Source organism: Quercus lobata, chromosome 1 (assembly GCF_001633185.2).
Source record: "Quercus lobata isolate SW786 chromosome 1, ValleyOak3.0 Primary Assembly, whole genome shotgun sequence".
In the NCBI taxonomy this organism is placed as follows: domain Eukaryota; kingdom Viridiplantae; phylum Streptophyta; class Magnoliopsida; order Fagales; family Fagaceae; genus Quercus; species Quercus lobata.
Window position 1 is genome coordinate 7118573 of NC_044904.1, and position 18957 is coordinate 7137529.

The 18957-nt window shown below is 32.0% G+C and overlaps 1 protein-coding gene across 4 annotated transcripts; it reads right to left on the reverse strand.

Moving 5' to 3' along the window:
- Positions 1 to 9211: 9211 nt before the first annotated feature.
- LOC115976532 lies at positions 9212 to 12153 on the reverse strand. 4 transcript variants are annotated; one of them, XM_031097885.1, is made up of 3 exons: positions 11706 to 12153; positions 10744 to 10839; positions 9212 to 9946 (listed from the first exon to the last, which is right to left on the reverse strand). In XM_031097885.1, the coding sequence occupies exon 3, from the start codon at positions 9898 to 9900 to the stop codon at positions 9487 to 9489; it is 414 nt and encodes a 137-aa protein (XP_030953745.1). In that variant the 5' UTR covers positions 9901 to 9946; positions 10744 to 10839; positions 11706 to 12153; the 3' UTR covers positions 9212 to 9486. The 4 variants fall into 4 exon arrangements, with proteins under 4 accessions (XP_030953745.1, XP_030953727.1, XP_030953735.1 ...); XM_031097867.1 differs by having other exon boundaries at positions 10702 to 10839; positions 11706 to 12152; XM_031097875.1 differs by having other exon boundaries at positions 10702 to 10857; positions 11706 to 12152.
- Positions 12154 to 18957: the final 6804 nt, after the last annotated feature.

Genomic DNA, 18957 nt, shown 5'->3' on the forward strand with positions numbered 1-18957 from the left:
ACACATATGCCTCCTATATAAAGGCACTGATGTATATTCTTTTATTTATGAAATACAATACAATTATTCTGTATTTCTAACATATGTGAATAGGAGTTGCAAATAAAACTAAGAAAATGATGGAATTAGATTAGATGTAAATTCTCTGTATTTCATTAGATTGATGTTCTAGGCAGAACACTATGGCTTGGATCAATGACTATATTTTTTAGTTTGTCAACTGTTTAGTATTATGTTCTTTTTAAATTCCAGATGGTTTGGATCAATGTCTAATTTTGCCAGTTTGACTACCTTTTTTATGGTTAGGGTGAATGACTATTTTAAGTAAATGAATTGTTTGTGCAGCTTTATGGATGTGTGCACGCTTGACTCTGTATTTTAGAGTTCTAGGGTTGGTATAAGCTCAACACCGATGGGTATGTGGGAAAAAAAAGGGATAGTCATTGAATCAATTGATATAAGTGGAGGGTTGAAAGCAAAACAGGGATGATAATGGCACATGGACTGGTTTCTTGAGCGCCACTAGTAAAGGATGGCCTCCATCTAGTCATCTAGTTTGAGATAATAGTTTTAGAAGTTAGACCTGGTGCAGAATTGTTATTGGCATCGTTAATAAATAATGGCACATCTAATGATAGAATTTTACAAGCTGTGGTCAGCGACTAGTCTGCCTATTGACGCACCCACACTCAACTTCACAATATGCGTTAGTGTTATCCTGGGATTGGATTTTAAGCAATTATACATGAGACCACCATGAGTAATTGCTGAATAAAAAAATTAAGCACATCAGTCACAACTTCACACTTAAACATGTGGATTTACATGTCGATTTGAGGTGATATTAATACATGTATCAATATTGTGAAGTTGAGTGGGGAAGGCCTGATCCTCTGCATAATTGGCTTGCATGGGAAGCAGATTTGCGTGAGAAGCAAATGTACTTGTCAACCGTGGTTGTTTTACTATGCAAATATGTCTTCACATTTGCGTGAGAAGCAAATGTATTTGCCAAACGTAGTAGCTTTACTATTGCAAAATATGTCTTCCTAGACCCCCTAGAGGGATTTGACAACAATTCTTAGTTTGGTGATTGTCTCGTGTTTAGAGGTGTTGTAATGTGTATTGTTTTCTATTTTTCTATGGTTTAATGGTAACCCTTACTATTAAAAACTAAAAAGTGTTTTCCTGTGAAATTATTACGAAAAGTTCCAATAAATTTAGGGACTCCTCTCTTATACAGACCATTCTGGGAGACAAAAATAGTCATCTATGATTGAAATTTTAAGTCGAAACTGAGATCATAGTCTTAATTCTGCCATCGCTGTCCTGTGGGATCTATCTGCTACTATGGTAGAGCTTGCTGGCACTGCCATGGCATTATGTCACTAAAAGGATTTTACAAAATCTTCAGAATGTACATCACAAAGCACAACAATATTAATATATTATAGAGGGTGAGGAACAGCAAAACTAAATCAAATTGTCCACCTTCGGGCTTGGCATAAGAAAAGTGAGCAACTGACTACCGAGCCAACAAAGAGAGCTGTTCACATTGTCCACCTTGTATGTATAAAGTTTCATGTAAAATGTTCTTGGTTATTTTTTTGGAACAAATACAAATTTTCATTCATCCAATTAGAGGAGCAAATCTTTGTTCATTTAGAGACCTTTTTCTGGTACTGATTCTTGACCCATTTGAATCCCACTGAGGTTCCGCTCTTAACCTTTTGGGCGCTCACTGATGCAGCTGCCTTGGCCTTGCTGAGTCCTGTCGATGCTGCTGCTTTCACATCTCCCATCTTGCTGCCACTGCTGTTTCCTACCTTGTTCATGAGCTTGTCATCATCATCATTGCCACCATAACCTTCTGCGCTCCATTGCTCACCCCAGCCTGGTGCCTTACTTCCCATGGTATTTGAATTTGCTCAAAGACACAGACCCATTAAATTGCTTTAGTTTCCTCTAGTGTCCAAAACAGAACTCGGCAAATGAATCCATAGATTACATACAGTCCCAAAAGAAATCACATCAAAAGGAAAAAATTGCAATCAAACAAAACGTAATATTTCGAAGAGAAACGGAGAGAGAGACAAACAGAGGGAGAGAGAGAGTAAAAAAAATATATTCCGTATTTTGTTGGGCTCAGAGACAGGGTTAAAATGTAATAAATGAAAGTAATTAATAAGGTTCAAATAAAAAAATTTATAATAATGAGAATTTTTTTTAATCGTTGGATCTACTTAAATTTAACGGTTTAAAAAGGATATAATTTAAACCCATTTTATATATAAAGAGTTATACCAAATATAACTTGAATTCCTCTCATATAAATATATATATATATATATATATATATATATACCGACTGATTTTATGTGTGTCCTGTATTTCAACCTTGCCTGAATGAACAGAATGATATAGCCAGAAAAAGGACTGCTAGTCTACTAGCTAGTTATTTGTGTCCTTGTTTATCCTTATTGAGTTTATTGGCAACGACAAAATCACAGTAGATTCGTTGGTGATAATTTATATGCAACTTCACACATCCAGCGAAATACATTTATGCTTTTTTTTTTTTGTCTTTTTTGAGAAACCAAATATATCCCTATTAAAATAATATTCCGCTGGTTATAAGAAGAATGTGAACCAGAAAAATCTTACCAAACATTGAAGCAATGAGGTCCATTCTATTTTCGGATCTTGTGGTCATAGAGTTCTCTGACTCAGCAATCTAAAAGTCACGTATGTTTATCCCATAGGCAAAAATGAGCAGACTTTGAATTATTGATATCTGGGAAATGCACTGGCGGCTCTACTTGTATGTGAGGGTGGACCCCGCTCACTTGCCAGAAAAAAATTTTGTACATGCAAAACAAAAAAATTATATAAAAAATTATTTTAAACTAATATGTTTTGTGAGCTCTGACATGAAAAAATTGTATATATATATTTCTAAAAAATATATTATTTACATTAACCTATTTTGACCATCCTAATAAAAATTTGAACCCTATTACTTGAAACTCATAAGAATTTGAGTTCAATAAATATAAGAGTAATGCTACATCCATAACATTTTTATAATAATTTTTCAATAAATCTTATGTGATAAACTGTTACTCTAATTCAGGTTCAATATTGACATGTTTTACTCATCAATAACAAGTTAAAAACTTGTTGCATAAGATTTTTTATGAAATTATTGTGTTCACTTTATTTTTCTCATATCAACATTTTCAATTTGCATTTTATCTTTCATTAGTCTTTTTTTTTTTTTTTTATTCTCTTTGTTAGTACAAAAAAATTGTAATATTTCGTGTATTTACGTGTTTTTTTTTTTTTTTTGGTGACGTTGATATATTCAAATTGTCTATTTATTAAATTTTGTATAATTTAAGTTTTTTAGTGACCATCTTAAAAAAATTCCTAAAACCGCCACTCAAGAAATAAACATCATTTTTTCTTGCTAGTTTTGGCTAAGAAAAAATATATATGGGACACAGCGTACAGGTCATTTGATGCTAAGTTTGATTCCAATGCATATGCCTTTTTCTACCCCCACCAAAAAAAGAAAAGAAAAAGGGATGGTGGTGGGGAAGGAAAAGAAAAAAGAAAAAAGAAAGCAAATTTAATATAAGTGGCCGACATTTATGATATAATAATTAATAAAGGATTTTCCTAATGTGTGCCCTAAGAACACACATTAATTTTCATTTTTGAAAAAAATTTTCCCGAAAATTAAAAAAGTAATGACAGCTTTTTCAATTTTCAAGAAAATGTTTCCAAAAAAAGAAAACTTAATGTGTGCCCTAAGAGCACACATTAACCGGACCCATTAATAAATATTAATAATGTTAGTGTCAGGAGATAATATCTTGGGCAAACTTCAATTATGAAGTTAATATAACAAATATAGATACAACTTGATTAAAAGATTAATTTTACTAGTTTGAAAAAAATTATATTATATTGTTAAAAAAAAAAAACTAGTGATATTATATTAACCACTTACTCTTATCATTATTATATAATATAAAATTATCTAACTAATCATACTATTCACACGTAATTATTATACCAATCAAAATATTAATTAGTTTAGTTACTTGTAGGCCACAGGTTCAAGCCTATTATTACCATTTGAATAGCATTTGTTTTTCTTGATAGGTGTGCCTATAATACAAAGATTTCTACTTGTACCGTTACATAGAATCATTGATAAAAGTTATTATACATACATTTAAAAAAAAAACAATTAAATTTAAAAATCAGACTTAAAGTTACAATTTCAATTATTATTTTTTAACTATAATACATGTTTTGGGTCTCTAATCATTTTGTTGATTTTTATTTTTTATTTTTTATTAGGGTGAAAATTAAGGAGGAGGATAAAAGAATAGGTTGATCGGAAAGCCTCTCAAAAGAATCAAAGTAATTTCTAAAATGCTTTAAACACTGATAAACTGTATTCTGATTCCCATGTACGTTTTTCTAGTTCTTAGTTACCTTCTGTGTCTAAAAGACTAAAATTGATAATTACTTCGGTCAAAAACAAGCAAAATATGGTTTAACTTGAAGTGAAAGGAACAATATTAAACGAAACTCTAGTCAAGTTAGGTGCTTAGGTTACAGTTTTAAACAACCTTAAAAGACTCCACTTTTAAATCAGACAAATATATATCTCTATCTTAAATAGACCGCTACCTTATAATATTATAAATAGGCTATGCTTATAACTTACATTTCGACGAATAGCTAATCATAGAACCAAAATAATCATGTACAAGATTTTGTTACACGTTAATGTACCAATAAAGAATAAACTTCAGTAGTCTCATTGCACGTAGGAATTGATCGATTGGTCAAGGTTTTGACTGGTCATGCCGTCGTGTATCATGTGCCATGCAATAAATATTTTATAACAATTAAAATAATCTAACTTCTATGTCAATTTTTTTCCAAGTGTGATTGAATTGTGTGCAACGTATAAAAGACGAAAGCCATCACAAATGTGAAAAATGCATATATTATAAATTATTTTAGTCACCTCCATAGGCATAACATAGAGTGAAAATAATGAAACTATTAAAATAATAAAACATGTGGAATTAGATAGAGACATCTTTTCTCTCTCTCTCTCTCAAAAAAAAAAAAAAAGAAGAAGGAAGAAGAAGAAGAAGAAGATAAGAGTCATCTTTACATTTCGATGCTAAGGAGGGTGATGCTTCATATCTAATTTCACTTTCCCTAAGATTTGGAATATTTGTTCATTTATTTTTGGCTACAAGTGAGGGAGTACTAAACCGGGGATAGAAAAAGGTTGATTCGAGAAGTATAAAATAGATATAATGGATGAAAAATAATGATGAAAGTAAGAAACTAATATAGCCTTACATGAAATCTAAATTTGGACCCAAAATAATATATATTATGGATCTATAGATATAGAGCCCAATTGATGGGATTGGGCTCCAAGAACATGTCTAAAACCAAGTTGACATAAATAATTGAAATAGGGTCTCTTTTCCTCAAAGAATAGAATGATATCAAGAGCCTTTTTGCAAGAGAGATAGAGAGAGAATAGGACTACTTCAAAATTGATTGGTTGAAGTTTGACCAATGAATGAGCCCAAGAGCTTATATCCATTGGTGAAGAACTATGTTTCAAAAGCCTAACCCTATCCAAGCACAAGTAATCCATTCAAGTAAAGGCCCATATGGCTTGGGAAGAGATCAAGCTTGTTTACAAGCCTAAAGGAGTACAATTTCTTAAGCCTTGTGGAACATTACCAAGCAATAAGAATCCTTCAGAATTACATGTTTACAATTAGGACATACTCAAAAGCCTTACTCTATTCCTCGTCCCACTTTAGTGGCTTCAGTGTTACTCGTCAACTTTCTTCAATTTGAGTTCACTGTCCCAGCTTAATAGTTCACAATCCTTATTTTCCCTGAGCCACACAAAGTCAAGCCTGGTTTTTTATATGCATTTTGATATTGAAACTAAAGCTTGATTGTTAAATAGTTGGAAAATGAGGTTGAATGGCCATTACAGCAACCACTGCTCACGTTTGTAGGAGTACCTCATGTGTTTAAACAACCTGCACTTAACCCATTGTCAAGACCTCACATTAAACAGTAGTGGAGGCATCAAAGCTTGAACCAGAACCTGAAATTTTCACAATATCTAGTCATAAATAAACTACTCTTTGCAAAGAAATTTACAAATCTATATAATTTCAAGAAGGTGGTCAAGATTCAATGTTCAAATGAGTATTTCATCAATAAATAAATAAATAAATGAGTACATCAATTCATTGTATTTATCATATATATTGTCGGTTATCTATTCTATTTTAAAATATCCTAAAATATGATTTTTGTTAACAAGTCAATAAACACGTTATTGGTAACTTACATAACTAAACCTTAACTTTACTTAAAACATCAATACCCCTCGTCTACTTAAAAGTTTAAATTAAAGAAAGTAATTTTGAAAATTTATACATTTTATTTTAAGGACTATACACCCATGATTGACCCAACCTTCATGACACTTGTTCTAGGCGAGCCTCTTTCCCCCATTGCCATTTGTCTCATTCTCCGAGCTCAAGCTCTCTGCGATCAATTCCTCCACCTTTGTCAAACACAAGGGTGGAACCATTGCGAGAGCCTAAGGGTACAACCGGCTCAATCACCACTGTCAAGGCCAAGGAGGAGCAAGGAGTATTAGCAACAATCGTCAACTCAAATTCTTGGCAAACAATTTGGGTCCACGGCGACAACATTGCCCTCGTGGTGCATTGTGATTGGGGGCTACTGATGGTATTGCTGGCACCGGTTCTTGTTCACATTTCCTTTGCCGTTGCACTCATCCACCACCTCACTCATCAAAGGCCCTCAAAGCCAGATACTCAACAAAAGCCCTCAAAGCTACATAGGTGTGGAGAATTTTCTTGGTGTTGTATTTGGGATTGTTTATTGTCGTTGGGAAAAATAATAAATTAAGGGTTTACAGAGCTAGGACTTGTATTCTGGTTTGTTTGCTAATAAACATTCTGATTCATCATATAAAAAAGAGGCTCTTCATGTGGAGTCACTGTAGGCTTTTAAAAAAATTTCAATTAAATAAACAGTCTGTTGGGGCCAAATTTGCTTGTTTACTCTCCTAAATAGAGAGATATTTGTATTTGAAGAGCCTATAGAAGAGCTCTAAGCTATTTTCTAAATAGGATTCATAGGACCAACAATATGAAACAAAGGAGTAACAGTTTTTAAGGATAAACCAAGTACTTAGCCAAAAACAACTTTCACCCATCAATGATCTATAAAGAAAATTTAATTCAACGTCAAAACCCTTTGGCAAGGCCAATGTCAAAAACACCCTGCAGTGGAACTGTTCACAATCCACATTAGGATTTCTTCCAATTTCTCCTGTAGTTTTCAAATTTATCACATATTAGCAGTGCTTTGTATGAGTAAAGACAGCTCAGCAATCACGTTTTTAGATCTGACAATACTCATAATATTTATAAGAAAAGTAAAACTAACGTGTACCATTTCACAACAAAACAATAACATCCATATTGCTATGAAAGAAGTACTTTCAGCAAAATAACTCACCTGAGCAAGAATGCAGGCCCATTCAATGCCTCAAAAACAATATAAGGTTATCATCAATGATCATCAAGGCACTGTATGATATAGACTAAACTCTATTTGCTTTGGTGTAAAACATTTCTTGCTAGGAAAATGTTTTTAATAGAAAATATTTGTGGCAAGAACAACCAGCCAAGAACCCTCAAATGAGTTGATAAACAGTAGTATTTGTAGTAACCAAGGTGGTACTTTCAGTGTGATTTTTTGTTGACCATGAAAATGTTTTCCATTGAATAGCAATTTTCTGTTACACCAAACATAGGAAACCATGGAAAACATTTACAATATAAAGTTTTACTTGAAAACAAATAAAGCTAGGGTTTCTAAAAACATGTCATCTGTGCTGTAAATTTATAAAGCAGCCTCTACTAGCTTTGCACCTTTGAACTATGGTATCCGAGTATAAAAATGGTTTCAAAGACTGTTTAATCCACTCAATGGAGTCAATGCCATTGGGTTCCAATCTAAGGGCACTGAGTACTCCCTTCTGCCAAGAACTAAAGATCATCATTAATTCACTGTGGAACTCAAACAAAGCCACAACCATTTCAAAGAACCTACTAATAACCCAAACAAGAAGCTTGTAACAAACATCAAATATGTACTGGAAGCAACCCATAAGATACCTCAAAAGGGTATTTGAAAAACCCCAATGTGATTCAACTGCAAAATAAAGTAAAATTGTGAATATAATTTTTGCTCAACAAAAAATAGGTCCTACCTAGAGAGCAGAAACTACAATACTAGTCCAAAACATCTACATTTATTAATCAAACATGGTTTCTGAAATTTGTTAGTCTCTTCTCTTCCATTCTATGCTTCTCTTCACCTATTCAAGCAGTGTATAAAGTGCTTTTAGATTACAGATGTGTAATTTTCAAGTGGAAATATTTTAGCATTAAATATTTTCTAGGGAACCTATTTATTAGGGACCTTGGATGGATCATCTCCACCAATTTTTTTTGTCTTCAATTAATTCTCCAGAACAAGGTAATACAACTTTTATAAGAAACTTCATTTATCAAAAAATTGAATCATATTCCTAATAACTCAATATGCATCAACCAACAAACATATCTTTTTTTTTGATAAGTATCAACCAACAAACATATCTATAACATGGCATAACCACTCTCTTGATGAAAGCTTTATACATTTGCTAAAGGATTGTAAGAAGATATGAATGGACTAATTAACTAGTAAGTCTAAAAGTAAATGAATTCCACCCACACAGACATATGTAGAATGGAGATAAGAAAGAATGGTCACATGTGAGCCCGAGATCAAATCATGGACCAAAAAGGCTAAATGTGAAGTGAAATGATTTATCTTGAGTTCAAGAGGTATTCAATCATTGGTAGAGTAAGAGAATGGAAAAATACCAAAATTTCTAACCCAACAAATTAAGGAAGACATTAATACTTTATTAGTTATGTTGTACAAGACAGGGAAAACAATATCATGAGAGCAGAACTATAAATTGCAGAGCACAGAATGCAGATCTACTCATTTTACCAAATTGAGCCTATCAAAGAATGATTTGTAAGAATGATAATAGAAAATAGAAACTGCTTAAACATGTCATGCATATTTATATAATACAAAAACCAGTGAAAACATAAAATATAATAGCATTATGGAAAATTACAACCAGCAGAATAAATTCTGAATTCTCACAAATTTAAATAAAAAAGGAATCAATGATAAGGAACTACCAAAAAGGATAAGGAACAAAAACCAAAAAAGCATTAGGAAACTAGAGTTTTACTAGGTCTCACTTCCTACCCCGCAATCCGGTAGTGTCAAATGGGAGAACCCATAGTCTCACTTACACTCAACACCTGCTTCGGCAGCCCGACGAGGCTTGCTTTTCCGCCTGCTTCCATTAAGCCGAAATCCATTAGACTTAATTGAATCATCAGTGCTTGATCGGGTTCCATTACCATTTTCCTCCTTCACAGAATCTGCCTTCTCTTTTACATGTGAGTTTCGCTTCCTCTTCTTTCCATTCTCTGTTGCAGAAGGACTCTTTATTTCTTTGCTTGGAGTACCAGATTTTGCATTCTCACTGTCTTCCTCCTCTATTTTTTCAACTTCTTCTTCATCAATTTCATCCTTCAGTGGTTTTTGTGGTCTTCCCCTCCTCTTCTGAGCAGGAATTTTCTCTTCCTCACCACTTCCACCATCCTCATGATTGGTAACAGTTAACTTCTTCCCCTTTCCTCTACCCCTACCCATATTTTTAGAACCACGAAAGAATAACTCATACAAATGAAGCAGATTTCTGCCACACAAAAAAAAAAAAAAAAAATTCAAAGGAGTCAATATAGCTAAGATGAACTTTTAGGAATACACACAATCTAATCAATAAATGTATAATAAACTTCTGATGAATTTGGACATATCCAAAAAATGTAATAATCTTATCATTCCATCAAGGTTTGTTTGTTTGTTTGTTTTGTTTTTTTTTTGTTTTTTTTTGGTGAAGAAAATTAAACAAAAAGATACGCATAGAGGCATACAAATAAACAAATAGTGAAACATAATAGCAGGTCCCAGAAATGTGCAATGCTATAAATGTACCAAATAGCAACCAGCACACAACACTACCTTTCAATAACAAAAACTTATGGTACATTCAAGCATCGTCCAAATGAATCCATAGTGTCATTCATGGCATTTACAATAAACAGTTCTCTCATCCATAAAGGACTACTTCGAGGAATCGAAAAGAATATGGGGTATTAATTTTCTCTTATATAGAATAAATTAAGATGATAAAAATTTTGAACAAGAGCACCTCCTTCCAGCATAAGAACAGGATACAAGGAGAGGTAATGACCCCATTGAATGCAGGTGTAACTAACCAATAAACCCAATCCCCACTCCCCCCAACAAAAAAACAAAAGAGAAAGGGTGATGCTAACTCCATTCACTTCAATGTCCCTGTAGTAGATATTGTGTTTTCACTATGCTTCTTCAAATATAGCAAACAAACAACCAAAAAAAGAAAGCTGTATAAGTAGCTGGTTAACCCACCCTTACTAGTAAAGGGGCAGCTAGTTGCAGCACAGAATGTACCAGTGAATAAGGAAAGCAGATTGAGATAATTAATGATGGATGGATGTTGGAGAAACAAAATTTTCGGTGCCTTGCCATTGTCTACTTTGCCAGAGACTGCAAATGATGGAAATCCTATCAATAAAGAAGAGATATAGCCATTGCCACTCAATTCAATCTGGATTAATGATAGGGCAGGTTTAATCTCATTATAAATTGAAACAATAGCTTATGAGCTGCATATGAACTGTATAAAAATAATATCTGAATACAAAACTTCTTTGCTCTCCATTTGGTTGCCAAAAAAAAAAAAAAAATGGAAAACCAGTTTTTTTTAATCACTGCTTGCTGTTGTTTTTGTTTCCAAAAGATGAACTTGAGCAAGCCTAACAGTGTATTTAGTACATACGAGAAGAGGTTTGTTCTCTAAGGTCAAAATTTGTGAAAAACTCAAAATTGATAAATACCACTTCTGGTTTTCTGTATTCTCATTAAAACAGCCACAACCTACAGAAGATTTTCCTTTTACAAAAGTCAATTAGAAAATGAACAACAAACAATAAAACTTCTGCTTTTTCAGCTACAAACTAAATAATTTGTATCAGTTTACTCTCAAAATATTAAAGCACAAGAACATAAATCATATGGAAACTAAAAATCTGGAAGAAAAGTAACATACCTACAAAGACTCACTTAGGGAAAAATAAACACTAGAAATTATTGTATCCCGAAAATCAAAGAATCAAAAAATAAGCTTTGATAACAAAGCAAAATCTCCAAAACCAGGAAAGTAAAGATCCAAAACAAAACATGAACTTGATGGAACCCAAATAAATCAAACATAAGACAATCAGTTTTTCAACTTTCAAACCCCAGAAATAGCAAGAATAAAAGCAATATATGGCACAACAGAGAAACACAAATATTTCAACCAGAAAACGAACATATATATAGAGAGAGAGGAGAGATGAAATGATACTAACCAGGTTTGAAAAAAAGCTTCTTTGCATCTTCAGCATGAAATCCATCACTTTGAATCTGTTTAAACACCCATATAAACTTAAAAAGAGAGCAAGACCCAGATGGGTTTTTTGTCTTGCAACAGTGAAGCTGAGGAAAAAAAAGGATTTTTAATGGAAAAAACTATGATCTGAGGGTGAAATATTGGATACCCAGATCAAGAAACATTGAGATTCGAATAGAATAAGGATTAGAATATAAGGTACAGCATGTTGGCTCCTCTCAAATAAATTGTCCAAAAAATGAAACAGAGAAGAATGCTTCAGAGAGAGAGAGAGATGAGAGCTGAGAGCTGAGAGCTGAATAGATATTTGTTGTTGATTGGCTTTGTAGGCTGTGTGTGACTCTCTCTCTCTCTCTCTCTCTGTAGTGTGTACTGAGATACGCGTGTAAGAAATTGAAAACAAAGGGGGTGTTTTGGTAAATGAGTGAGATTCAGAAGTAAGCAATGCCCTCCAAAGAGCTATAAATTGCTGAACTCTCAACTCAAGTTTAAAGGGTCTTTGTTGTTGTGTGGATCTAAAACTGAACACAGTATTTAGGTAAAAATGTCAAACTACAAACTAAAAAGTACTAACTTTGATGCCATATGTCTCCATAAGTGAAACCTAACGACATCAATTTGTAACTACTTTAGGCACGCAAAGGACACCAATAACTTGAATTTTAAGTGTTCCAAATTGATTTCAACAATTATGAGTTTATCTCTCTTTTTTTTTTCTTTTTTTTTTTCCTTTTTTCTTTTTTGGATTGTTTGTAAATGTAACATTTTTAGACGAAGATAGGTAGCTATATAATTTAATTATCTTCAAAAATTTTGTTATGTAATTAAATAGTTTCCCATGTTAAGCTTGCTCTCTTCAATTGTCTGCCTATTTCAATCTTTGGCTTCTAATACATTAGTTTCAAAAGTTAATATTATGTGTAATAACCCTTGGCTCCAAGGAGGGAACCACCCTTGGACTAGGGGGTAATGGCCCCCCCTAGATTTTTTTTAAAAAAAATATTATTATATATAGGTGTATTAATTTTAGCAATTTTTTTTCTATAAGATTACATTTTGTTTTCCTTTAACAATATCATTGATTCTTATAAGAGTAATGTTATACTTAAAAAAAAAATTTATAACATTTTTACAAATTGTTTTGGTAGCAAATTTTTATTAGTTCGCATATAGACATACCACTCACATCTTTTTTTACTTACCAGTAACCACTTATCACATTAGTAATTAAAAAAAAATTGCAGTTTTAGCATTTTCCTTATTTTAGTGACCATAAAAGAATTTATAAATCTAAAATCTAAAACAAAATATACAAGAAAAAAAAACATAGTTCAACAACAAAAATTACCAGTAAAACTAAAAACAAAATTAAGCTTAATTAACTAATTTTATTCAAAATAAATAACCTTGCTCTTTAAAAATTTTGAAAAAAAAAAAATTTTGTTCTTACCCAAAAAAAAAAAAAAAAAAAAAAAAAAAAAAACTAACTCAATAGCTAAGTAATAGAATCAAAGGTTGAAACCGCTACACACAACCAACAGTAAAACTGCCCCTCTTAACTCAAAATTCTGACTCCGTCCCTGCTTGGCTCATTACTATCTTTTCTTTTTTTGATACAAGATAGAAATTTTACTCTAGCCTAATCTAAATGTATATGTGTGTGAAACTTCCTTCTGAAAACTTATACCCCAACTCTTGCCCCCCACATCCCACAAGCACTTATATTTGTGGAGTAACCACCACAACCCCATAAGTCTTTTTTTTTTTTTTTTTAATGCATGCCTTGTTAAAAGTCTTTTAATCAATTTTTAACAAATAAGTAAATAAACTTTCAAGTTTTAACCCAAAAAAAAGAGTTTTTTTAAAAAAAAAAAAAAAAAAAAACTACATCCTCATGCACTCAGAAACAAAACTAATTATAAGTCGATAAAAGTCTTAAGTTAAATTACAAATAACTTTGCCTAAAATTCAATTCATTCTTATAGCTTATGATTTTTTTTTTTTTCATTACAATTTTATTACTTTCTTTTGTATTTAGTGTATTCCGTTCATCCTTTTCCTTTACAATGAGTTATTAAGTGTCTAAAATATAATACTTGTTTGCTAGTGTTTTTTATCTCAAAAACAACATTGTTTTAGGGGTAGTTAACAGCCACCCACTTAATGGAGTGGATCAAATCACAAATGTTGAATAAAAGTCAAAGTTATAGGACTAAAAAGAATAAATCAAAAATTACAGGATTAGATTAAATTTTGGATAACATTTAAAAAAAAAAATGTTATTTGTAATTTAGCTCTATTATTATTATTATTATAAAAGATCCAAAGTCTTTTTAGTGATTTTTTTTTTTGAAAAATCCAAATTATAATATATTTTTACAAGCTTTTGAAACTTAATTTCATGAATACTTTGAGTCATATAATTTATGTATATAAACAAGGATGATATATCAATGGCTATGGGTTATGTCTAACTTATTGGTCCCCCATTCACTCGTGAAAAATGTTTTCCTTTTTTTAAGAGAAAGATTGGATATTGCTATAAATAATAAATAAATAAATAAATGGATTCACTTGTATTATTGCGGCCACCTTGATGTGCTAACAGATAAAGGGCGGTGCTTCTCAGAAACAAGAAGAGAAAAATTAAAAGATTGATCTTGTTTTTGTATATATAAGATTAATGTAGCTATTCTTAATTAGGCTTAGAGGAGAAAAAATGGAATTGGATGAAGAGAGAGAGAGAGGTGGTTTTGTAATCCTTATCTATTCCAACAAAATTTACTTTGCGCAACAAATCTACCCTTATTTTATGCCTACCTCCTTGTCTACCTCACTAAAGTCAGGAATTTGATATTTACCAAAACCACTCACTGATACATTTGTCTTATTCTAAATAAATGTACCATCAACTATGACAATTCTATCTCTCAAAAAAAAAAAAAACTTTGACAATTCCAGTCAAGTTATGTATTCTCGTCAGTCAAAAAAAGAAAAAAAAGTTATGTATTCTCTCAAAAAATAGTCAATTTATGCAAAATTGATACTTCAAGGTATTTTAGAGCATTTATACTTTTGAATATTACACATTTCATGATATATATATATATATATATATAGAGAGAGAGAGAGAGAGAGAGAGAGAGAGAGAGAGAGAGAGGTTTTTGATACTCTCAACTGAGTATTTATTTTATTTGATTTTTCTTAGGTAATCCTTTTTTTTTTTTGGTAAAAATCTTAGGTAATCCTTGCATAGTGCATACCATGTCGTATATTTCTTTATTTGCAAACACCAAAGTTATCTATTTTCACCCACTAAACAAGTCAACTGTGAAAACAATATTGGCTTTGCCATATACATGGCACCCAGGAAGCTGGGGAAAGCCACCTCAAAAATCAAAATCAAATGCATATTCCATCTTGCATTTTTTGGTCTAACAGCTTAAGCACTTTGTTTGAGCCACTTGGAGATAATAAAAAAATGCTTGGTTTTTTAGTTAGCCACTAGTTTTTCTAGAGTAATTCTTAGTCAAATTTTTTTTTGAGACCTAATCCTTATTCAACTTAAGAGATGGCATTACCATTTTTTATTTCCTCATCGATAAGATTTTTAATTTAAAACTCACCCTATCTGTTTTTGTTTTACTTGATAATAAATATAAATTTAGAACTCACTGTAAGTTACAACTATGCTGTATATAATAAGGCCCACAGTTCCACTTTTCTTTATTTATTTATTTATTATTTTTTTTTTTTGCAAAAGTATGTTGTCAACTTAATTAGCTGAACTATGTCTATGCCGCGTGAAAAACAAAATAAACTATGAAAAATAACACCACCTAACTAAGTGGAAATATTAATGTATGACAGCCACCTTCGAGACAGGATTGATTATGAAAGTAGTAACTTCGGCTCTATTTGGTAGACTATTTGAGCAACATATTTTCAGTGTTTAAACAACATATCACACATTTTCATACACTTTTTTACTTACACGTATTTCAAAAAATTACAAATAACATTATTCAAACTCCTCTATCAAACGAGTTCTTCGTCTTTTAAAATATTGGTAATTATTTATGGGAAGTGCTAACGAGTACTCTTAGGGCACTAGTTAAGAATCCAGTTAAAGAAAATTTTTATGGGAAAAGAAAAGAAAACAATTAATATTTTGACAGCATTTTTCATTTTCCATAAAAGTGATGTCAAAACTTTCCTAAAATGAATTGTTAACTAATATTCTAAGGGCACTTGTTAGCATGACCCATTATTTATTTATTTATTTATTTTTTTGTGGGGTCAGAAAGGATAAGAAAGAAAGAAGATTCAAATCAACGTTTTTGACTTGCTTGAAGTTTCAAATGCAAGCCCATTGTTTTTGTAACTTTGTGTTTTCAGCTTTTCATTGAAAGGATAGCGATTTGAAAGTCATCTGGTTAAATTTTTATCTGCTCATACAGGTTACTCTTCATGTAAACTAGTACATTGTTTTTGGGTGGTCCATCATCAAAATTGTCCTTCACATATGAATTTCTCGGAACATTTTTTTGTTGTCGTGTACAATGTTCCAGACCACTGTGACTACATGGACCCCCAGACGGCCAGACCACAACCCAGGGTATGGGAGGCACAGTGTGGGTGTAAATAATTGTTCCAAGATATTGTAATTTAGATTTTATCTTCTCTTTTTTTTTTTTTTTTTGAGAAATTAGATTTTATCTTTCTAAAAGTACACATAGTACTATGTTAGGATTTCTTCCTTTAATTCTTTGCTTCCCTCTTTAAAAGAAGACACTTTTTTTTTTTTTTTACTTATTACTAATGGGTCACAATATTGGAAATGGTGTTGGAGGGTCCTTGGGTTCCATCCCTTCCCAGTTTCAAACCCACTCTGCTCTTATTTATTCATTTCAATTGGGTCTTGGAATCGATAATCTTATTAGTACTTATTAAAGGAATTGGGAGCTTGGACTCCATGTTTTAGTGGAAAGTTTACCTCTAAATTAGTCTCTGACTATTTTTTTTTTGATGAACTAGTCTCTATGACTATTTAGGTTGACAAACAAAGTCACTTCTCCACAACATATAGTCCTTATTGGAAAGTGTCGGTTTTTTTTTTTTTTTTTTTTTTTTTAAGATGGAATAATCTATCTATTTGACAAATTTTGCTCGTTAAATTAATTTCATGGGCTACAACCATCCCAATTATATAAGAGTCTTGTGGTTTTACTAATTGACACCTCTTTTTTTCAATAAAGACATATATAGTTTAAATCCTTCCAACTCAAATTATCTTCGTAGAAAGACAAAAATGTGTTTTGTGATAGCAAAAGTTCTTATATCACCATAAAAAATAAAAATAAAAAGTTTCTTATATCACGGTATCATTTATTGGGATACCATAAATATTTGTATCACTTCTTCTATGATAACAAACTTCAACCTCATTTACATGGCTCTCACTTATGAGCATCCTTTAAACCTTAAAAGAACTATCAAACTATTTTTCTTCTAAGAGTTTTTCCTTCTTTGGATCCTTGCCCAAAACCACACAATTCTTGGATATATGGTCTATATATAGGATTTCAAATTCTATTCTTTGGTAGATAAGATATATATATATATATATATATTTTTTTTTGTAAAAATAAATTATTTCTTTGACCAAAAGTAAATAAATCCTTTTATATAAAAAGAGACATCATGTTAATGGGTGTCATTGTGCACTCATAAAGGTTGAATTTTTTAGTACAATCAATTGATTTTTTTTGGAAGTTAAGCCACTTTCAATTTAAATGACATTTGTTTATTAGCTTTTGTTACTTCCCAATGCAAGTGGGATTTGTTCGAAACTTCCTTTGACTAGTGCATAAGAACACCATTTAATAAAAACCAAAAAAAAGTAATCAAGTTTTCCTTTATACACTAAAAAGAGTCAAATATACACTAATAAGCGTATGAATGATCTCAGTACCATTGACAATATCCAACATATTGTTTTCTATGTATACTTTTTTTTTTTCTTTTTCTTTTTCTTTTTCAAGTGAAGTTCTCAATTCGTTTAAAAAAAAAAAAACCGACAAAAGAAATTACAAAGGGACGAATGAATGGGACAATTGCATGTATAGGACACAAGATGCTGGACCATTCTTAGTGCTTTTTTAAGTTTTCTTCTTTCTTCATTTTGGGTGACCAATAAAATCAAAAGTCCCTCATCTATTTAACGTCGGGCAGGTTACCTTGTGCTAAAAGAAAATTTCTCAAGGATTTATACGCCACTCACGGGTCAATCCATATCTGTATATGTACTAATGCTCCGTTTATTTTGACCAAAAGCATCTCAACCCCTCCTACCTTTTCTTATGCCAATACTACTTGCCAAAGCATGGTCGGTACTAAGACTATCTTGGTTGTCACCACTACACTAGCTTCAACCTTATCACTACCGTCAGTCACTATTGCCACTCTCATCACCATCACCATCACCACTGCCACAGCTACGACCATCCTACACTGTTGCCATTGCCAAAACCATCTTGTGCAGAAACAAATGGAGTGCTAATCCCAAGCCTGAGTTTGAGAAGATAAATCCAAGTTTTGGTCAAACCCAATTTAATTTCCCCCTACTATACCATAAATATACCATAAAAAGACAAGTTACAATCAAGATTCCTTGTGATCACTTACATAGCGCCACGTGTTAGGATTAGCACACATCCTTGCAACCTATATTCATATCAAATCCAACCCAATCCATACAAATCTAGATATCACAAGAAAAAAGCTAGCCGCATATGCATTATACTGACTAGAATCTTTATAATCACTTATATATTCAGATTCAACCTAGTACATGCCCACACAACTCAACACTCATATTCAATCTAATAGCATCTAGACAAAGCCAAGGTATAACTAGTATGCTCTAGTACAAGCACCATAAGTTAATTTCCACATAATTAAGAGACAACTTATGACAACTCAAGGTATGAATCAAAACTTAGTCATGGAGAAAACAAGGCACTAAATCTGTGTCCCTGTGTCCCTAAGTTTATCAAAAAAATCTGTCCCTAAGGGTGTGTTCAGAACAGAGGGAGTTGGATTTAGTTCTGGTCACCTTCCCTTCTTAGTTCCTGTCTTCTCCCTCCATTTCCTTCCATCCAAGCATAATGTAAAATTTTCAATTTCATGCCATTGTCAAGAAATGTCGT